The sequence below is a fragment of the Pundamilia nyererei genome, unplaced genomic scaffold (assembly GCF_000239375.1).
Source record: "Pundamilia nyererei isolate P.nyererei 1_Seehausen unplaced genomic scaffold, PunNye1.0 scaffold00514, whole genome shotgun sequence".
Taxonomy (NCBI): Eukaryota; Metazoa; Chordata; class Actinopteri; order Cichliformes; family Cichlidae; genus Pundamilia; species Pundamilia nyererei.
The window spans coordinates 137,714-156,826 of record NW_005187915.1 but is presented as its reverse complement, the minus strand read 5'-3'; the positions used below and the strand labels follow the sequence as shown (position 1 = coordinate 156,826).

The following is a 19,113-nucleotide window of genomic DNA, read 5'->3' as shown; positions in this document are numbered from 1 at the left end:
ATTCCATTTAGCCGCCCAGTAACATTGTAGTACTTGAACCAAGGACAGAGATAAGAGGAGTACCTCTGCTGTGGGAAATCCACTCTAGCACTGCACCAGAGCCTAAAAACATGAGTCACTGCCCTTTAGAGCAGCGCTCTTTCACAGTTTGCCCCGACTAACACAATGTTTGCTCTTCTTTATTTTAATTGGTGCTTATGGTTTTTTCCCTGCAGTCTGTCAGACCAGGAACTGTTTCCAGGTCAGTTAGGAGGGCTGGACTCTGGCTTCAACAGCGTTGACAGCGGCAGCAAACGATGGTCTGGGAACGAGGTAACGTTACAGGATACACACTGTCACATGTGACTGCATTATATATTCTTCTATTAATATCTATAATAGTGGATATAGAAATGCATTGTGTAGTATTAGATAAACAGATCAGTGTTTCACTGACATGTGCTGTGTGTTCAGTCTGCTGACGACTTCTCAGAGCGCTCCCTCCGCATGGCTGAGGTCAACAGAGACCAAAGTAACCTGGCGGAGGAAGAAGAGGAATCCAATAGAGGTGAGGAAAGAGGCACAGGCCATAAATCATTGTTTGTGCTGTGAGACGTGTTGAACACCATCGTACTCTTCACAGTGAATGGAAATGCGGAGCAGGTTGACTTCATTGACAGCAGTGTGACCGAGGAAGAGGACGACATCAGGACCAATACATCCATGCCTCCTTCGGTACCAGTCATCCTCACGCCGATCTGCAGCTGTCACGCAGTGTCGTGTCCTGTGTTTGTGTTGATTATGTTGACCGCGTATTGGTTTTTCAGGATCAGAAGGACAGATCGTCACCGTTGCAATCCCAGGAGTCTACAACATCCAGGTCAGTGGTGTGAAGCACAGTCAGCTTTGCATGGCTGTATCACCTGCAGTAGGTTCAAACCTCAGAGCGCAGGGTCTGCTCTGTAACACCACAAACAGAAATCTGAATTCAAAATTAAAAGAGGAATATTGATTATCTGCACAAATCTCACCTCCCAAAGCGTAGCTGCAATACTTGCTTTGTGCAGCACAAAGGTTCTCCAGGTTAAATATGTTGCAGGTTCACACAACATGAATCCACTTCATACTGTGTTATAACACTGGAACCCAGAGTGATACATGTTATTAGAAGAAACTTTAGGCCTTTAGTATGCTGATGCATAACTTTATATTCTGCACACTAAACAAAACAAGACTTGGCAAATATATTAAGACTGTTTGCATTTAGTTAGCTAAAAGCTAAAGCTTTGGTAGATGTCGGTGGTGGAAAGTGGTATCAAGGTGCAGTGGCTGATGTCTGTGGTGTAGAGAGTGAAGAGGCCCCCTGTGGTTCCCTGTGTTGCTGATCACCTGGCGTGTTGAAGACGCACATATTCTAGTCTTCCTGTCAGGTAATCAACAATCCAGGACGAGCGAGGCATCCACCTGCATCGCTGTCAGATCATCACCCAGCAGGTCTGTCTGACGCTGCTGAATGCACCAGGAAACTGAAACAACGTGACGCTCACGCTCCTCTCCGGCTGGTCCAGGGCGTAGACTCGATTGAGTAGGTAGATGCTGGTGTCCTCAGCTCTGGTGTCAGTCTAATGTCAGTCCACATCTGGACCCCCTTCAGTTCATCTTCAGTGTCTGCTTGTTATCTGGGTAACAATAGAGGGACAATAGAGTCGGTGCAGGAGGTTATGCGCTCAGTGATACGCTGGGTGAGCCCACTGATGTCCTCACCGTGGGTCTCAGCGCATGTTTGTCACCCCAAAACAGCCCTCTGACCACCTCCTGTGGTCACACTCTGCATCTTCACAGTAGGCACATAGAGCTGAAAGGAGGAGAAACTGTATGCCTCCCTGACATTAGCATGCAGTCAGTCCGTGGCACAGACCACATCCTGTGTGAAGGGTGGAAGTGTCATGTCCAAGGTGACGTGTTTGAAGTCACCCGAGACAGCAATGGAGACGCCAGGGTGCTGATTCTGTAACCACGCTGTGGCCGAGTGGATAGTGTCACGTGCACTGTGGGTTAGTAGAGGAAGGAACGTCCACAGCCACCAAGGTCACGTGGGTAAATTCACTTGCAAATGACACAACTCGAGTCCAGCAGCACACAGTCCAGGCACGCAGTGGGCTCTGTGATGGAGACGTGAGCAGGGTTACACCAGCTGTTAACAAGAACAGCCTCTCTCCTTTCTGACGCTCTGAGGGAATGTTTGACTCTGTGTGACGATTGTCGTGGACCTTTGCTCGCGCTGCTGTTGTGATAAAGCTTTTTGTATTTTATGCTGGTGGGTGAGCAAAACTGGAGCCATAGTGCCATGTGTGACTTTTTAAGATCAAATATCTGACATTGACGGGGTTTTGCTGTTTCTGATCTTGGACTTTTCCTACAGATTTCACTGGATCAGCATGATGTTTGGGAAGTTCAGTCCAAAGACCTCTGCAAAGCTTTTGAGTTGTGGTTGAAGGGTCTGTCTGTGGTGGTATGTCCAACTCCAGTCAATCACCACAGGACCAGTCCATCCCAAGTTTGAGATGCTTGATGAAAGTCCGGGTCTGGAGGTTTCAGACCCTTTCATGCCTGTCACTTGTGCTCAGGGTGAACCTGCTCTCATCTGTGGAAAGGATGGAGCACCACTCCTGGACCTGTCAGGCCCCAGGGCAGGCAGTGAGCACAGGGCCCAAGTCTGATTGTTGGTCAGAGACGGTCACGCTCGTGGCTTGCTGAAGGTCATTTTGTAGCTCATGGCACAAAGGAGCAGATCCTGGTAATGCTGTTGGGTTAAGCACCTTCTCTGGCAATGTCAAGCTAGAGTTAACTGTCTCCTTCATGCTTCTGAGGCTGTGCTGGGAGGCAGCAAACCTTGTGTCAGTGGCACGTATTGATGTGCCGTCCTGGAGGAGTCGGACTACCTGTGCAGCCTCTGTATGATCCAGGTGTCAGCCTGTCAGCAGGAACACTGACTGACACTGACCAAACTCAACAGCTTTCACCTATAAAACCATTTTATTTATTTTGGACTTTGTCTCATTGTTGCTCCTGTTAGTTTAATTAATACCAGAGCAGCTCCTTAGACGACCAGATCAGTATCTCACATGTTGAACCGACTTGATGCCATTCTCTGATTAAAACGATGTTTGGAACAGCGTATGTTTAGTTGTGCACGTTTAGCCCTCCGTATTTGCCCGACTTCCTTTGGATAAAGTAAAAGGTTCAAACGTCTGTGAATGTAAATCGTAAGCAAACATCAGTACTGGGAAACATTTGGATATGAAAGTTTGTGTTGTTGAAGAGGAATCAGGGTTTAAATGTTGGAAGCTTCTTCTCAGAGAGTCCTAGTTTAGTTTGTATGTCAGCAGCGTCTCTAACAGACGAGCTGCCAGTGATTGCAGTAATAAGAAGTCCTGGAAGTCGGCTCACGAGCTTGGAAACAATCGGATAAAAAACTCTGATTGTATCCATTTTGTGTCTGTCACTCCCAGATCTAGCCTCCACATCGAGCTGGGCTCTTCATCTTCAGCCTCCTCGTCTCCTCTGTCCCCCTCCAGCCCCTCCCTAGAGGAGCGAAGGAGACCTGGTACCTTGTTTATCTGGCAGGAGAGAGAACGGCTTCAGCAGCAGCAAAGGGAGAAAGCAAGGTTGATACTGACGGAGATATTCTGCTTTTAGCGTCTGCACATTTCTTTTATTTTGAAGATGATGACTCTGCGTTTCTGCTTACCTTACGTGTCCCTCGAGTCAACGCTGTAACTGCTCTCATGTCTAATTATGCGCTGTCGCCTGTCTTAACCTGTTATTTTGTAGTTCGCTGAAGTTCTCCACCAAAACAGGAAGTCATGTGGCCACTGCACAGCAGATGGGAAGTAGTTCATGGTAAGGATGGCGTGCAGATAAACGCACGTGAGGCCTGCCATAGAGACAAACGCCTGTTCAAAAATCTATGTTAAAGTGGTAACAAAGGGCTGAGGTTCTGCTGCTGATAGTGGCGTGTGTCTCTCTCTAGTGGTACATCACCAGAAAGCAGCAAAGCAGAGAATGGCACATCTGGCCTGCGACACAGATGTGCAGTGAGTACTGTCCTTGTCTTCAGTTCACTGAGGTAAACGGGTTTGTGTGTCTGCTGTTTTAAATCACACTTGTTTCTCCCTCAGAGCGCTGACCAAATGAGCACAGGCGCTCCTTCAGTCTCTCTGCAGCGATCGAGCAGCAAGACAGGTAACACAGGAGAGAGAGTGGGTGTGTGTGGGTGGAATGTTTCACAATTACACGCTCTTTTAAATCCCACTGTGCAACACGTGCTGTAACACATCAAAGTGGAGTTCCTCAGAAGCGCACATTTCAGTGAAGCAATCTCGTCTTCCACATACGAGTGGTTGCAGTCACGCTTTGATGAAGAGGAGCTGTGTTGTAATTATGAAATCTGTTCGATTCAGTTTGTATGTGTGTGTCATTTTGTGTTGTGATGTGAGAGAGAGTGCGTCTTTAACACTTTGCATTGTTGACGTTTGCATCAGATTTCCCGTCCTCCCCCAAGACGTCCCCTCCTCCTGGTCAGGCCCAGAAACCCAGCAGCTTCCTGTTTCGGACGTCCTCTCACAGCAGCGTCAAACCCACAGGTACCCAAAGAACACGCCACAGCGTCACGCCACAATCCACACACCTTTACACCTTTATTTACCTGTCTCTGCTTTCAGGGGCCATCTTTTCTCTTGGGGAGTCTGGCAGAAGCGAGTCTCGCACGACGCTGCGCTTGCCTAAAGAGGAGAGACCGGACATCACTCAGCTACGCAAGGTCAGCCCCACAGACCAACACTTCCTCGTGATCTAAACGGGAAACTGGACGCTCGGTGTCACAGTCAGGCTCCTCATAGGACGAACTAATTGTGTTAGTGTCATGGCACCTGAGTGGGGTCGACTTTAAACCATGACGCTCTGTGTCCTTAATCAGACTCTAGAGTCCCGGCTGAAGATCACTCTACCAGAGGATATGGGTGAAGCTCTGGCCAATGGCACCATCCTCTGCCAGCTGGTGAATCACATCCGCCCACGCTCCGTGTCCATCATCCACATTCCTTCCCCAGCAGTGGTGAGTCTGGAAGCCTTGAAACGGAAATATGACGCTGCTGTTAGCAGTAGAGTCTGTATGACTCACCTGGTCATTGTCCACTCACCTGTCGGTCACGTCACCTTTCTTTGTAAAACAAGCAGTTTGTGAGAGCTGCAGCGCGTCTGTGCAGATAAAGTCTGCTCGCTATGATCAGAAACACGACGTGCTCCTACAGGCAGAACGATTCATGTCACAACTAACACTGCTGTTACATATTTGTAGCTTCTTCCTACTTCCTGCTCAGATTTCACATTAAAAGCTTCCAGAAGATGTTGAATGTGAAACAGCAAAGAGAGTGTAAAAGTACAGCAGCAGCTTCCTGCTGTGATGGAGAATAACTGTGTGTGTGTGTGTGTGTGTGTGTGTGTGTGTGGTTCGCAGCCCAAACTGAGCCTGGCAAAGTGTCGACTCAACGTGGAAAACTTTGTGGCCGCCTGTCGCCGGCTGGGAGTCCCCGAGGTAACGTGTGCACGTCCCGACGCTGTCCTGGTGTAGTCTGCAGTGATCACAGTGCTTTGAATCAAGTCTAAATCTGCTTTTTGCTGTTCTGCCCTTTGTCCTGTCGTCTCTGATGTCCTAGCTTTAACAATATAACTACTCATATTGTCTTCCTGTGCGTTTGCGTGCGTGTGTGTCCTCTCCTGTCCAGACTGAAGTGTGTGTGTGCTCTGATGTGCTTCTGTGTAAGCTGCCCAATGTGCTGCGCTGTGTGACAGCCCTGCTGGCCGTGGAGGGGGAGGAGAAGGACCGGCCCCGCCTCCACTCCTCGCCTGAGGCTTCGTCGTCCTCCACCTCGCTGCTGTCCGCAGACTTCTTGCTCTTCTACTGTGCAGTCATGGCGCTGCTCTACGTCCTCTACTGCTACCTGCTCCCTTAAAGCAACGACATGTGACACGGAGTACGTTCGCCATAGCAACAGGCTGTTAGCATAGAAAGCAAACGGTGCTCATGTTGTAAGACCTGTAAGTGTGCTGCTTTGTACTGGTGACTGAACAGAAGCGCTCCGTGATGATTGTCTGTGTCACAGCTTCCTGCACCATCACCAACCATCTCCTGGAAGTTCGTTTAAACCTGGGTCGCTCCATTAGTGACAAGTGAAAGGTAACTGCTATCTGTCCTGATGACACTGGTTATACTGGTGGAAGTCTGAGGGAAACAGAGCCCAGCTGTTCTGTGTATTTGAAATCTCAGGTTAACCAAGTGTCTTATTAGACATGCAGGAGGATGTTCACAGAGAGAAGCTGTGACCAAGTCTCACTGTGTGTGTTTGTGTTGTTGGGCTCGATGCTTTGCATGATTCACAGTTCCTGATGTTTCCTACGCTGCCCTTGCTGCAGCCCCCTCCCCTCCAGATAATCCTCGCTCTTAGCCAGTCTGTCTGATTAGCTGTACCTGACAGGTGGGCGGGGCCTCTATGTCTGACACACCCGTCTAAGGGATCTCTGCTTTTGCTGACCTCGTGAGGAGCTCACAGAGAGCATCTGCACCTCATTATTTAATACAAGAATACACAAAATAAAGGATAATGTTTCCGTCTTAAGCGCTCATGTTGTGATGTTTCCTGATGTGAGCGAGTGAAACATGCCTGCGCTTCAGCAGGGGGCGCCGTTACTGCCTCAGACCTGAGGTTCAAACCCCTCCAGGACGCTCTGTGTGTCAGCTCCATTACTGTCAATGGTCTGTTTGACCAATCACGGTTAACCCGGACTCTAACCTGTCTGTATAAATGTAAACAGGTCATTAAATTATTGCTTTATTTATTTTGTTCTATGTTTGGTTGTCTCGGTGAAACAAGTCCAACATCTTAGTAGTTTTAAAACTTTGTGGGATTAGTGTGCGCACTTTAAGTCACTCTAGCAGGTCAATCAGATGTATCCAGGTAAAATAACCCTGTGACAAAGTTTCCTTTGGAGATTCACACATGTGATTGGCTCAGCGTGGAAACTTTGCTGTTTCTACTCGGGGCCAGTGTGTGCAACCAACATGACACACTCGTTACTGCAGCTGTTTAACCCGCAGGACGAGACATTTGGGAGATTCAGGCTGCATTCAGTGTTTGAGCAAATATTCAAACATCTGAAACTCTGAGTGTAAGCGATAGTATTTCACTGGGAGAAATGGGAAATGAAAACGGTTTCCTTTTAGCTTCATACACGTCGTCACTTCAACTTCCTTAAAAAAGTTGCTGTGCTTCCTTTCCTGTGATGAGCCCTGATTAAAAGTCCCTCTGTGTAACTCTGGGCTTTCTTTATGTGCTGACTTTATTATTTCTATAACTTTCTGTTTGGCTTTACAGCAGTGTCCTTGCTAAGTGAGTGAGTGTGCACATCACCACAGCCTGGTGTTGATCTCACCTCAGACCTTCTCGTCTCCCACTTTAAGGAACTCTGAGGAGCCGGTTTAGCCCGTCAGCGTGGTGTAAACTTCCTGTGATGTCACTCTGCTGAGACACAGTTTGTTGTTTATTCATGATGAGTTTGGCACTGCTGTTAGACGTAACAGCAACTGAATCCGCCCGCTAACTAAAATGGGACATTATTCATGTAAAAACCATTGATTTAAAGATGATGGCTCTTTTTACAAACGATTCATTTCCATCACTGTTGTTGTTGTGGGACTAAAACTAGACGCTGCAGTCTGGCTGTTGGCTTCAGGGCCACTTTACCTAAAGGCTGCTTCAGTCTATCAGCTGTATGTTGTGGGCCAGTTTATATAAATGGCACCAAATATGAAGCGACAGTAGCTGCCTCGAGCCTTTAAGCTGACGAGATGAGAGCAGCACGGCTCAGAGCGGCGAGCAGCGCCTTCCTGTTACACTGTTCCTGTTATTGTTTCATATGAACTTTGGTTATCCCAGACTTACATGGGTCCACCTGTAATTCTCTATGTAACTAGATTATGGGCTCATTTACATGTAACACACTGCATTCATCATTATTATTTAATGTGAAGCACTCGGTACCTGAATCAGAAGCTATTGTAAATTTAGTTGTGTAACAAACGTCTAAACAAACAGTAAGTGTGCACATTTGTGTGTGAGCACTTCTGTGCTGTAACTGTGCTGCTTGGCAGGAGCGGCTGTTTCCCCTTAAATGTGCCACGTTTGTGAGGAAATAACAGGAAAAACTTGCCAGACCTTCTCTGCTGATGCCAAACAGCTTATTCTGCTTGTTGGATTGAAACACGACTCATCGGCCTGTGGAAGAACCGTACGCAGGTACAGCAGCCTGGGTTCATGCAGCTCACACGCTGCTGTTGGACGGCCTCTGACCAGCATGCGTCACAAGTCAACTGGTGTGATTGTGTTGGTTAGGCTGGGACAAACGGGCTGATCCTAGGAGTGTTTGATGGGACTGAGGTCAGCACTGTGGCCAGGCTATTCCAACCTCACCGTCCCCAAACTCTGAACAGAGCAGCTTTGGTGCATCTCCCACCAAAGCTGCTCTCTTACCTTATCAGGTAAGAGTCCCGTTATGTCACCTCCACACTTTGACCTGTTCAGGCTCCAGCCAGCACCTGACTGTCAGCACCACATGGTCAGCGTAAGAGTGTCAGAATAGGCTGCTTGGTGCTGACAGAGAAGCTGTGGCAGGTTTTCATGGTGAAGGACTCGCTGTGTGAGAACAAACAGCGTTTCCTTACTTTCTGTTTAAAGCTTATTTAACAATTCTCACTTTCTGGAGTTCCTGTTTCAACAGGTTCTTCTGAAGGAAATTTTATTGTATTTATTGTTTTATGGTGTTTAAATTTCTATTTTTTTAGTGGTTACAGACCAATGACCGAGCAAAATCAAGGACACAAGTGTTTATTTCAGTTTAGACATGATATATGAAGTAGGTGCAAGTGATAGTTGTAGAAGCTGAGCTCCGTTCACGATGGCGATGTTGGCTCTGCTCCGCCCCCTCAGTGTGAGTGCAGTGGGATTGATTGGCTCTGGTGTGAGGACGCTGTTTTATACTGATTTAGATTTTTGTCCATTGTAAAACCAAAATAACTGCTTCTTATATCTGACAGTTTTATGAACTCTGCTGTTGTTTCAGCTCAGATGAATATTTTTGTAGGTCAAACTGGACGAACACTAACTGATAAAATCCACAGTGATGCAGACATATTCTTTAATGTTAGTCCAAATGCATTTGTATTGTATATTTCTACACCTTTTACTAACGAGGATGATTTTTGACTCTGTCTGTTGTAATTAAATGATTTCAAAAGACCTTTTTGGTGCTTCTCTGCTGTTTGCTTTGCTGCTGTTGTGTCTTCCTGCAGCTTCAGTGTCTCATTTTGTGAAGCTTACATGCGTCCACCTCGCCTCCTGAAACTGTCTCATCTGTCTTCATTGTCGACCCGTCATGTGTGAGTTGTGACAAACCATCAAACTAATATGAAACCTGCTAATGAGTCTGAAACCTCTCGGTTCAGTTTTTTCTGTTAGAAGAACAAAAACCTTTCAGAGTTTCTATAATACAGTGACAGCAGCATCTGTATTTCAAACCCATTTAAACACCTGCATTAGTCCTGAGGCAGCTCGTGCTCACACGGGTAAGTACACACAGTCAAATGCATCATCTTCAGTAAAGAATGAATACGTCAGTAAAAGTCATGCTCTGGTATTCAGGGGAACATTTGCACTGGGATGTAGCTGCATCCTCTCATTAAGTGACAGGACTCCTTGGTTTTGTCTCCTTAGCAAAGTTTTTCAAATCTGATCAAACCACACTTAGAAATATGCAGCATTATCAAAGTTATGAAGCTGGACATACCCTGTTACCTTTATATTAATGAGTGACTGGTGAATGTGTAGAAGTGTATGTTTCTTACTTGGATCTACTTCCTGCTCTTTCCGTCCCCTTCCAGGATTCTTTGTGTTCCCCTCAACTCATCATGGAGGACGAAGGCCTGAGTCGGTTGGCCCAGACTGTCCAGACGTTGTCCGATCTGGCAGACCAGCGAGCCCCAAAAACATGAAGCCTTTGTGGCTGCTAGCTCAAAGCAGTCTCGGCACCCCAGTGCCACGCCAGCAGTATCTCAGGGCCAGTGTTTTATTTTTATATGCTTCATATTTGATCAACTTTACAGAGTTTGTATTAAGAACAGCTTTCAAATTTCATAAAAAAGGTAACGGTTCAAATAGATCTGTAAATCACTCAAGCGCTCGTTGTAGCCGTGCCATTTTAGAGAGTCTGTGACGTTTTTGTGTACCTGTAGTCGTACTGCAGTGAGTTCAAAACAAACACAAGTGGTTAATGAACAATAAAAAATATATCAAAGCTACGATTTGTTGATGTGAGCGATGGAAAACGGTTTCTATGACTTGAAATATGAACTGCGAAGGATGCAAGTCGTCAGTTCAACAGGAACCAGCAAGCTGCTCTCACTGCCAAGCACGCTGGGAGGGTAAGTTCAGCTGAACATTATCAGTGAGTTGCTGTTCTCTGCAGCTCAATATTCAGTCCTGACAGTAGTAAACAATAACTTAATGTCACTGCTTTCGCCTCAGAGTTCAGTTTGAATGAATGTGGGTCACTCGACGCGTTCCATCTTCTAACCGTAGACATGGACAGAACCTGTTGCGTGTGAATCTGTTTTCCTTTAGTTCCATGATGGTCTGTACAAAACAAGCAGGAAACCGGTAAACGTTGAAGTCCGAGTTTGAGTCTTTCCAACCGCTATACCACACCATACCACGTGGGGGCGGTATAGTGCCTAACAGCTAATGGCCAATCGTCTTCAAACACACGAAGAAGAGAGGAAGCGGAGGGAGAGGGTGGAAACAGCTACCCCACACTTGACTTCATTGAATGAGATTCAACATCAATTAGCGTTTGTTTTGGGTCAGTGTTCTGCACACAGAATACGCTCACATTCTGTTAGAAGAACGCGGATAGAGATTTTTACACCCCTACAGATCAAGGGTAAGCATGCAGTGGCAACATTTAGCTAGGAAACAAACGCACACTGGGCGGTTTATTTTTCTGCTAGCATGGTATCTGCCTACAGTCCGCTTAGCTAGCTGAGGACAACATGGTTATAGCTCAAAGGTTAGCCCGCACACTCAACAGATAATTAAAGAACTCTGCAAATTAGAATAACTTCACCCTATTTCTTATGTTCGTGTTGATGCTTTGGTTGTCAATAGTCATGATATATTATAATAAAAAGGAGTTTGCAGTTGGTGTGAGCTTTATTCAGTCTAATTTGATGAAACCACGGCAACGGTAAGCTAGCTATTAGCATTCACGAGATAGCATTGGTGTAGACTATTTCCTGCAGAAGTGTTCATAATGGAAGAGTTTTATCGAGAAGAGGATTTATTTAGTAATTTATTTTTTTAATCCTGCACGTAAACAGTTAAGTTCATAGCTACGTGTAGTTCCTGTCGCTTTTTGTCAATGCCGCTGTCATCACACAGTGGTCGGAGTGAAGCTAGCAAGACAAACTGCAGGACTAACATCAGTGAGCAGGATAAGTGAAGCAGCGTGGAGGCACCGGGACGTGTATTCTGTCTGTGTAGCAAAGCCTGTGGCTGCCCACTGAAACGGTCCCACGCGTTAGTTGTAAAATTACGGCGTGGGGGGTTTAGGTCATTATTACTGCCTTTATATTCCTAGTAGTTGTTTTGTAATAATTGTGCCAAAATTAGCTTCAGTACTTCGTAACAACAAGTCAAGACTATGTAACGGCTTGTTTACATTACAAGTGTTCAGTAAGATTAGAAAAGCGCTGCCATGTCAAATTAATGAAATTTACTAATACTTCTACTTTTTATTGAACCATAGGCTTTCATTCGTGTGAAGTTGTCTTTTATAGGCTACTTATGAATATGTTTTGTAACCACCCAGTTCTTATTTTATCGTAAGACATGGCGGGTCCACGGTAGCCCTAAAGTGTTAGAGACTCCCCTAAAAAATACAATATAATGGAGGTTATGCTTTGAGACTGTGACAGGCTATCCCAGGGTCCTGAGTGTCCTGTACTGCCTATGGAGCACTGTCTCAGTGCTGGATCTATGCTGAATCAGATCAACTCATGTATAAATGCTGTGAAAACACTCAACTGCATATCGTTGTAATTTACAAACTAGAATAATCTGCATGGAAATGTGTACTTTCATCTTTACATTTTGGTATATAACACTGCATCTCTATGAAGCAAAGTGATTCTTAGAGTTTTCTTTTTGTCACTTAAAAATCCAAACAGACAGAAGCATCTACTGTGTTATTCTGATGTCCACTGTGGACTTTGTGAACTGACTGTGTTCTCTCCCACCGTTGCAGACTGTGTTTGTTTGTAGGTGACGAGCTGGCGCAGGTTGTGGGTTTTTCTTGGATAATGCGAGACAGTGGTGGTAGCCTAGCCCAGAACCGCTGGCAGAGAGACCTGGGTCTGACCGCTGTGGGGCAGAACGACACAGGAGGAGGTTTGCACTCACTGTTTGTGTGTAAAATATTTACCCCCCAGTAGGGTGGACGTTCAGACCACTGGGTCAGGCATCAGTGGAAACCCTAAGAGTTTGATGGACACGAGGTCACTTTCATTTTTGAAATGAAACGTCACAACACACAACACTTAAAAGTAAAGAGGAACAACTTTACTGAGTTACTTGTGGCCTTCATCAGGGTCATCATCACCCTGATGACGTGTTGCTGGAGTCCCGGCATTGACTTTCTCATCCTCTCCGTGCCCCTGAAGTTAAATGTCGGTGATAAATGAGTGAATATTCAACAACAGTGTGGCGTTGGTTTATAAAACTTGCCTCAATTTGTTTTCCTTTTTCTTTATTGTGTCTCATGTATGTTTTAAGAACTTGCTTTTTATGCCATTTTAAAAAAATCGATCTAGTAACCAGTGAAGTCCAGCAGTGAGCTGTGGCCCTCAGGGGCCCCAGAAAGTCTTTGATTTCAAAGTCTTCATCAGGGGTGGGGAACTCCAGGCCTCGAGGGCCGGTGTCCTGCAGGTTTAGATGTGTCAGCTGATTTAAATGACCTCCTCAACATGTCTTGAAGTTCTCCAGAGGCCTGTGCTCGTTTGATTCAGGTGTGTTGACCCAGTGTGAGGTCTAAAACCTGCAGGACACCTGAGGCCGGGAGTTCCCCACCCCCGATCTACTTGGTATCTAAAACGTGGACGTGGGTGGTGTGTGAAACCAGCATGCAGCTTAGGTTTCCCACCAGGATATTTCATTGAATCGTTCCTTATCGAGGACGGAGCGATCACGGCACACATCGATACCTTAATAAACACGGACTGAATGTATGCACACATGCGCTCATCTTATTATAACTGCTGCTTTTCTATAGTGTCTTTAAGCTCTTGTTGGTGATCATACAACAAACACTAATCAGACTCTGGTAGTCTCTCTTTGCCAGGATACAAAGGATGTGGGATTAACCGATACTAAACACACAGACGAATGATTGAATGTGTTCCCAGGCGGAACGTTTCCTCGTGGTTTTGCAGGGTCGACCCAAATTTGGACGTACTTTTCCAGATTTCGATTTTGACAAGATCCCCAACGTCACCGAGTGAAATGAGGCCAAAAACCAAACCTCCAAAAATAAAAAATTAATGACGTCCCAAAGAAAACTGAAGCAGCAGCTAGAGCTGTTACTTAAGGCTGTGTTCAAGTATTCAAAGTAAGCCTGAGGGGGTGACTCAAGGCCTTTGGACAGCACTGTGGGGTAGATGTTATTTTTTTAGTGAAATGAAGACGATACGATGCTTTTTTAATGTGTCAGAGGTCCATGCTCACTACAAATGGGATAGTTTGGCCTGTTGGTAGGTGGTTGCTAAGTAATGTGATACAGATAAGTACAGATAAGTGTGCCTTGTTTATATTGTGTAGGAAGAGCTCATAGATACATTGTTACCTGTTGTAATGAGCTGCAGCAGTACTTTTGGGCTGTCGTGATGCCTGATTGGACGATAATCACTGCTGTTTGTTTCATAGGTGGGATTCCAGCGGACCGCCTCATAGTCCCAGTGTCAGATCACAGTGTATCCACCCCCATGCACCTGAGACTGGAACATAAAGAAAAGGTGTGGACGGGTGAATATGTAGTGGATGAGGAAGATGGCATAGGTGGGACTGAAGCTGTAGGTGACGATGAAGTTAATAACTTTGATGGGGAAGACATGGGTAAGTTTGACAGCAAGAGTTTGGAAAACAACGAGGATGAAGATGTTGAAGAGGATGGAGACCAGGAGGTGGAGGAGTGGGGAATCTCAGATTTTTCTTCCCAGTCTTCCGAGCACCTTCATTCACAGCAGCACGATCATCAGAGACCAGAACAGAAGGCTGAAGAGATCGGCGAGGCCCCCGTAGCTCACGCACTAAGCCAGGCTGAAGCGGGAGACTTGTTTAGGTCCCGCCTAAGCAAGTACAGGGCTCTGAGAAGACTCGGGCGCTTGCAGCGTTTGCGATGCCGTGGAGGTCTTGGATTTCGGCTCTCTCAGCACTGGAAGAGCTGGCGCCAGCAGGCCCGGTGGATGTGCTCCGTAAGACACAGGTGGAGCCACAAAGGGCAAAGGAACACTCAAAGAGAACAGAGGAGACTGAAACGGTATGAGGGCCCCCCGTACGGGCACGAGGAGTATGACGGCAGTGATGACGGGCACACAGAGTCTGACAGAGGTACTTATTCGTGTGGGAATGCTAAGTAATGGGAATAGCAGGCATTTAAAATGATTTGTCAGTGGCAACAATCAGAGTACCATAACAGATGTTTTCAGTCTGCTTCAGTCACCAGTTTTACTGCTTTTGTGAACAAATCCCCACGAGGCATTTGAATAAGTGGGAATAATAATACATTTCCATAACCTGCAGTGACACCAGCTGTGATACGCTGCAGCGTCATGCTTAGTAGAGTTTAGTTTAGCCTCCCTGTTACTGTTAAAGGTTGCAGTTAAGTTACCTTTGACCCAAATTGATTTAACTGTTATTTTTGGAATTTGATAAAAATGCCTGAGTCTGCAGATTCCATAACAAATATGATTTCTTTCCTTTGGCAGATCAGCAAATAAACGGCTCCTCCTCAGGAAAGCAGGAGGACCGAGTGACCCTGGAGGCAGAGGTCAGGCCGGCAGAGCTGGCTCTTACTGAAGAACACACAAGTTGTGTGAATGGTATGTATCACAAATGCTTCTAGCCTTGCCTTAAATGTTTGTGCAGTACCAGCGTGGGCAGCACGGACGCTCAAGGTCGTGAATGTGAGAACGAGGCGACGTAGGCGCTTCAAACTGCTACAGCATGGGCATCAAGTCTTGGACGAGTTTGAATGTCAGCGAGCTGAAGAGGTCAGGTTTTCTGAATGTGAGAGCTTGTGAATGAGGCGACGTAGGCTTTGAAAATGAAAAACATCGTGTGTCTAGCAGGAGGCTGACGGGCAGCAGCGGCGATTGCCAGCTCGCATCTAACATGACGTCTGCTCTGTCTTAATACCCAAAGACTTGAATCAGTCTTGGAGTTAAACGCGTATCCTTACTGAACAGTCTGAGCTGCAGATGCTGAATGTGTCGTACTGATAGTGAGGAAGGATGTTTCCACATAACAGTTTTCATGTTCCTTACGTCACATGTCTGAGTCGGGGGACACTCTACACGGCAGCCCGGGACCCCATAACTCGAGATTCATCCAGCTGTCATTGCTTTTATCTCATATATATATGGAGGCACCAATCAGTCCACACACTTGTTGCTCCTCCATAATGTCCTGTTATCCTCAGCTGTAAACCTCACGTGACAGCTGCTTTGACTGCAGCGATCCGGACTTTACGTCCAGGGTCTGAGGTGTCCGCTGTCTTTGTTGGGTCTAGAGTTTGTCTTTAGCTGTGAGTCTCTAAACTGCTTTTAGACTGACACGTGTTTCCTGTAGTGCGTCCCTTCATTGTGACTGGGTGACGTCCTGGTTCATGTCCGTCCTTGTGTACCTCCCTGTTGTGTTTCAGTGTGCGCTGCTTCTCATGTCAGCATCAATGTGGGGTCCTACAGTGTTCATGTTACAGAGTGTACTGTAACACATGCTCACATGTGTGATGCATCAGTAACAGTTCATGCTGTGTCTGTGGCCTTGTATGTCTCGTGTGTAACTGTGTCAGCAGTGCCGTGTCGGTCCAACCTGGTTCTGTAAAGTCTTTCTGGACCCGTGTAAAGCAGAGCTGTGTCTTTGTACCCACTCGTTCCCTGTTGTTGCCTCTGTGGCAGGTGGGTGAGATTATCCTAGTAATCGAGTATTCCACTGATTTCCATCATTAACCAAGAAATATTTGGATGTCATTAATGAGCCGTGATAAGAGGAAAAGACGTCTCAACATGAACTGCTCGTTGGTTTCATCTTACAAATGTTTTTCATTTAAAGTTTGACATCTGTCAAAAACCAAATGAAACCTTTGTGTTCATGTTCTCAAATAAACTGTTTTCAGCTTAGCGGATCGTTTTCATGAATGTGGTTTATATGAAATCTAAACGAAGTACAAAACTAACGAGTTGCTGTGCTTTTGTGGAAGACTGACACTTCTGTTTAGTGTGTGTGGACATTAAACTATGGCAGCATCATCTTCACTGGTGCTTTTTGTTTAAAAGCTGGGAGCTGTGGGGCTTAACGTTGTCACTCGCTGCTCCCAGATAGTTTGAAATGTGGGTGAAACGCTGGCATTTACATGGTGACAGCTAAGAGTTAAAGTGAAGTATTGACACAAAGAATACGAGTTGAATATGGACTATAGCTCGACTGCACTAAACACTGAACATGAATAATGTGGCGTTTCCACAGTGCTGCAGCTGCACACTGTTATTTATCCAGAGGGTAGCAGGAAGACCGTTTGTATGGTTAACATCATGTGTGATGGAGGCGGAACATGTGACCGTTAGCAGCACGTGAGCCAGAGCTTGTACAGTCTCACAGGTTTGTAACCCTGCTGCGTCACAGCCTTGTGCTCTTCATGGAGGAGCACAGAGTGTGTTTCAGTTTGTGCTGGACGTCCTCTGTTGTTGAACATCAGCCAGTATGAAACTCACTGCTCGGGTTTGCCCATTGTTGGTGCTCGCAAATGTAAATGCATGTATCTCAGCTGGACATGTTGTATGATGTTACCTGTATTATACCTGTGTGTGGCGCAGCCCTCATTCATGTGGCTGTCATCTGTCTCGAGGTATTCTGGAAGAGTCGCTACGGCAGTATGGCAGTTTGATCCCCATCCACGTGGATGATGTTGTGGAGAAACTTCAGGACATCTTCAATGAAAACTTCTCACACCCACACAGGTGAGACGTAGTGATGCTGTTGTGTTAACAGTGTTCTGTGTTGTTACCATCCTTCTCTCATCCTTCTGTGCAGTAAAGGTTAAGCTGGTGTCCATATCTACGCTGTAATCTGCAGCACTACTCTGAGGGCGGTTGAGACCACGTAGAGCTTCAACACCATCACTTACTGATGCATATTTGAGACATGTGTGCAGCTCGTAATCAAATGTGTTTTGCTCCTTCAGGATTTTCTGGATAAGTTAGGAGCATTTCCCTCTATTGAAGTGTGTTTAGCTCCAATTTCAGCCATGTTGCATTTGGGAATGAAGCAGTTGATAAGGGGCCCTGACGCCTGCTGTTAAACAGGTTGTTCCCTCCTGGGACTTAGCCGCAGTGTCAGAGTTTCAGAGCTGAGTTTTGAGCCTGTGGAGTGTGTGGGGATGAGTGAATTTTATGTAGCAATACTTCCTGTGGAAGCTTTCCCTCCAACCACAGTGAGGTAGTTCTGCTGTGGACCTGCTAAGTCCACCAGATGAAGGTGGACCCTTTAGGGGCTCTCTTTTTAAGGGTGTTGCATCCCCACACATGTGTTAGGGTTTTGTTTTTGGCCTTGATGTGACTGTGCACTCACTGGACTCTTGGTGCTTAGCATGCTGTTAGCTCCGTACCGAGCTCGGGCGTGTCCTCGGTCGAGGTGTTATAGTCTCTGGAGCATGCAGTCTCCTGTAGTGAGATACACACTGTTTGGTTACACGAGCAACCCCAGTTCTCTGAAAACCAAAGCCTGTATCTCACCATGCTGCCGGACTTCATGGTCACATCAAAGAAACACTTGCCTGGTGTGGAGCCAGGGGCTCCTATAGAGGGGGTCTGGGGACCCTGTGTGCTTGAACCATCTTCTTGATGTGGTGGAAGCGGAGCTCCCGTGATTGGTCACACCAGGATGGCATACTTCATAGCTCACTTGGTTTTCAGAGAACCGGGGTTAGTGTGGCTGTGAACGTAGAGCAGGTCATCTACTCATCGGAAAATTGGTGTTTTCTTTATCCATTAGCTTTTCCAGGCTGCATGCTTCGGTATCCTTGGGGAAGCTGCAGAATCTTGAGTTGCTCGTGAGGCATTCAGCGGCGTGTGGAGATGGTTAAAAGCTCTTAGATGTACAGAAACATGCTTGCATGGATGTTTGGGTGAATGAGACGTTAAGCTTTGTTTTCACAACTCACAACTTAATGTTCACAGAATCACTATGTAACTGCAGTTGTTTTGTTTTTGCAGCAAAGGTGTCCTCTTTCACTTGCTGTAGCGATCCTTTGATTTGGGCTGTGTAATGAAAGCTTTCATTAGCGATGTCTGAATACATGGAGCTAACTGTACATCTGATTTTGATTCGTTCTTCCTTAGAAAAGCAGTGGTCCAACATCTAATACACTCCTTCCACCGCTCATCAGGATCTGTTGTAGCTAAAACCTTCAGAGTCAACTACAAGCGGCATGTTCTGACCATGGACGACCTGGGCACTCTGTACGGACAGAACTGGCTCAATGACCAGGTATGCTAGTACACTCTAACTGTACACTTTAGGCTTTTTGGGGGGAATTTTGACTTAATCTTAGGCATTAGTGCACCTAAGTCCAAAGGGAGTCATTAAAATGTGATTCAGTACACCTGTGTTCCTCCTGCGGTGGCACATTTTAGAGATACTGCTGTTAATACTTCGTAACTTGTACGTGCTGTAAATGATGCAGGTGCATGGCATC

The 19,113-nt window shown here is 46.1% G+C and overlaps 2 protein-coding genes across 3 annotated transcripts in view; both read left to right on the top strand.

The window, feature by feature from the left end:
* LOC102201813 (leucine-rich repeat and calponin homology domain-containing protein 4-like) overlaps positions 1–10,390 on the top strand; it is a 31,797-nt gene extending 21,407 nt beyond the window's left edge. Inside the window, exons 2-14 of the mRNA XM_005754168.2 lie at positions 216–312; positions 454–547; positions 623–714; positions 807–859; positions 3,492–3,647; positions 3,814–3,882; positions 4,013–4,076; positions 4,161–4,224; positions 4,524–4,625; positions 4,704–4,801; positions 4,958–5,095; positions 5,498–5,575; positions 9,974–10,390. Coding sequence (XP_005754225.1) covers positions 216–312; positions 454–547; positions 623–714; positions 807–859; positions 3,492–3,647; positions 3,814–3,882; positions 4,013–4,076; positions 4,161–4,224; positions 4,524–4,625; positions 4,704–4,801; positions 4,958–5,095; positions 5,498–5,575; positions 9,974–10,084 — 1,216 coding nt within the window. The 3' untranslated portion in view covers positions 10,085–10,390. The remainder of the gene's footprint in view (positions 1–215; positions 313–453; positions 548–622; positions 715–806; positions 860–3,491; positions 3,648–3,813; positions 3,883–4,012; positions 4,077–4,160; positions 4,225–4,523; positions 4,626–4,703; positions 4,802–4,957; positions 5,096–5,497; positions 5,576–9,973) is intronic.
* Positions 10,391–10,781: 391 nt separating this feature from the next.
* Positions 10,782–19,113, top strand: part of senp3b (SUMO specific peptidase 3b) — a 19,568-nt gene continuing 11,236 nt past the window's right edge. Inside the window, exons 1-6 of one of the 2 annotated variants that reach the window (XM_005754164.1) lie at positions 10,782–11,031; positions 12,394–12,536; positions 14,067–14,750; positions 15,128–15,241; positions 17,266–17,377; positions 18,758–18,905. In XM_005754164.1, coding sequence (XP_005754221.1) covers positions 12,449–12,536; positions 14,067–14,750; positions 15,128–15,241; positions 17,266–17,377; positions 18,758–18,905 — 1,146 coding nt within the window. In that variant the 5' untranslated portion in view covers positions 10,782–11,031; positions 12,394–12,448. Of the gene's footprint in view, positions 11,032–11,071; positions 11,158–12,393; positions 12,537–14,066; positions 14,751–15,127; positions 15,242–17,265; positions 17,378–18,757; positions 18,906–19,113 lie in introns of those variants that run through there. The other variant, XM_005754163.2, reaches the window with a different exon arrangement.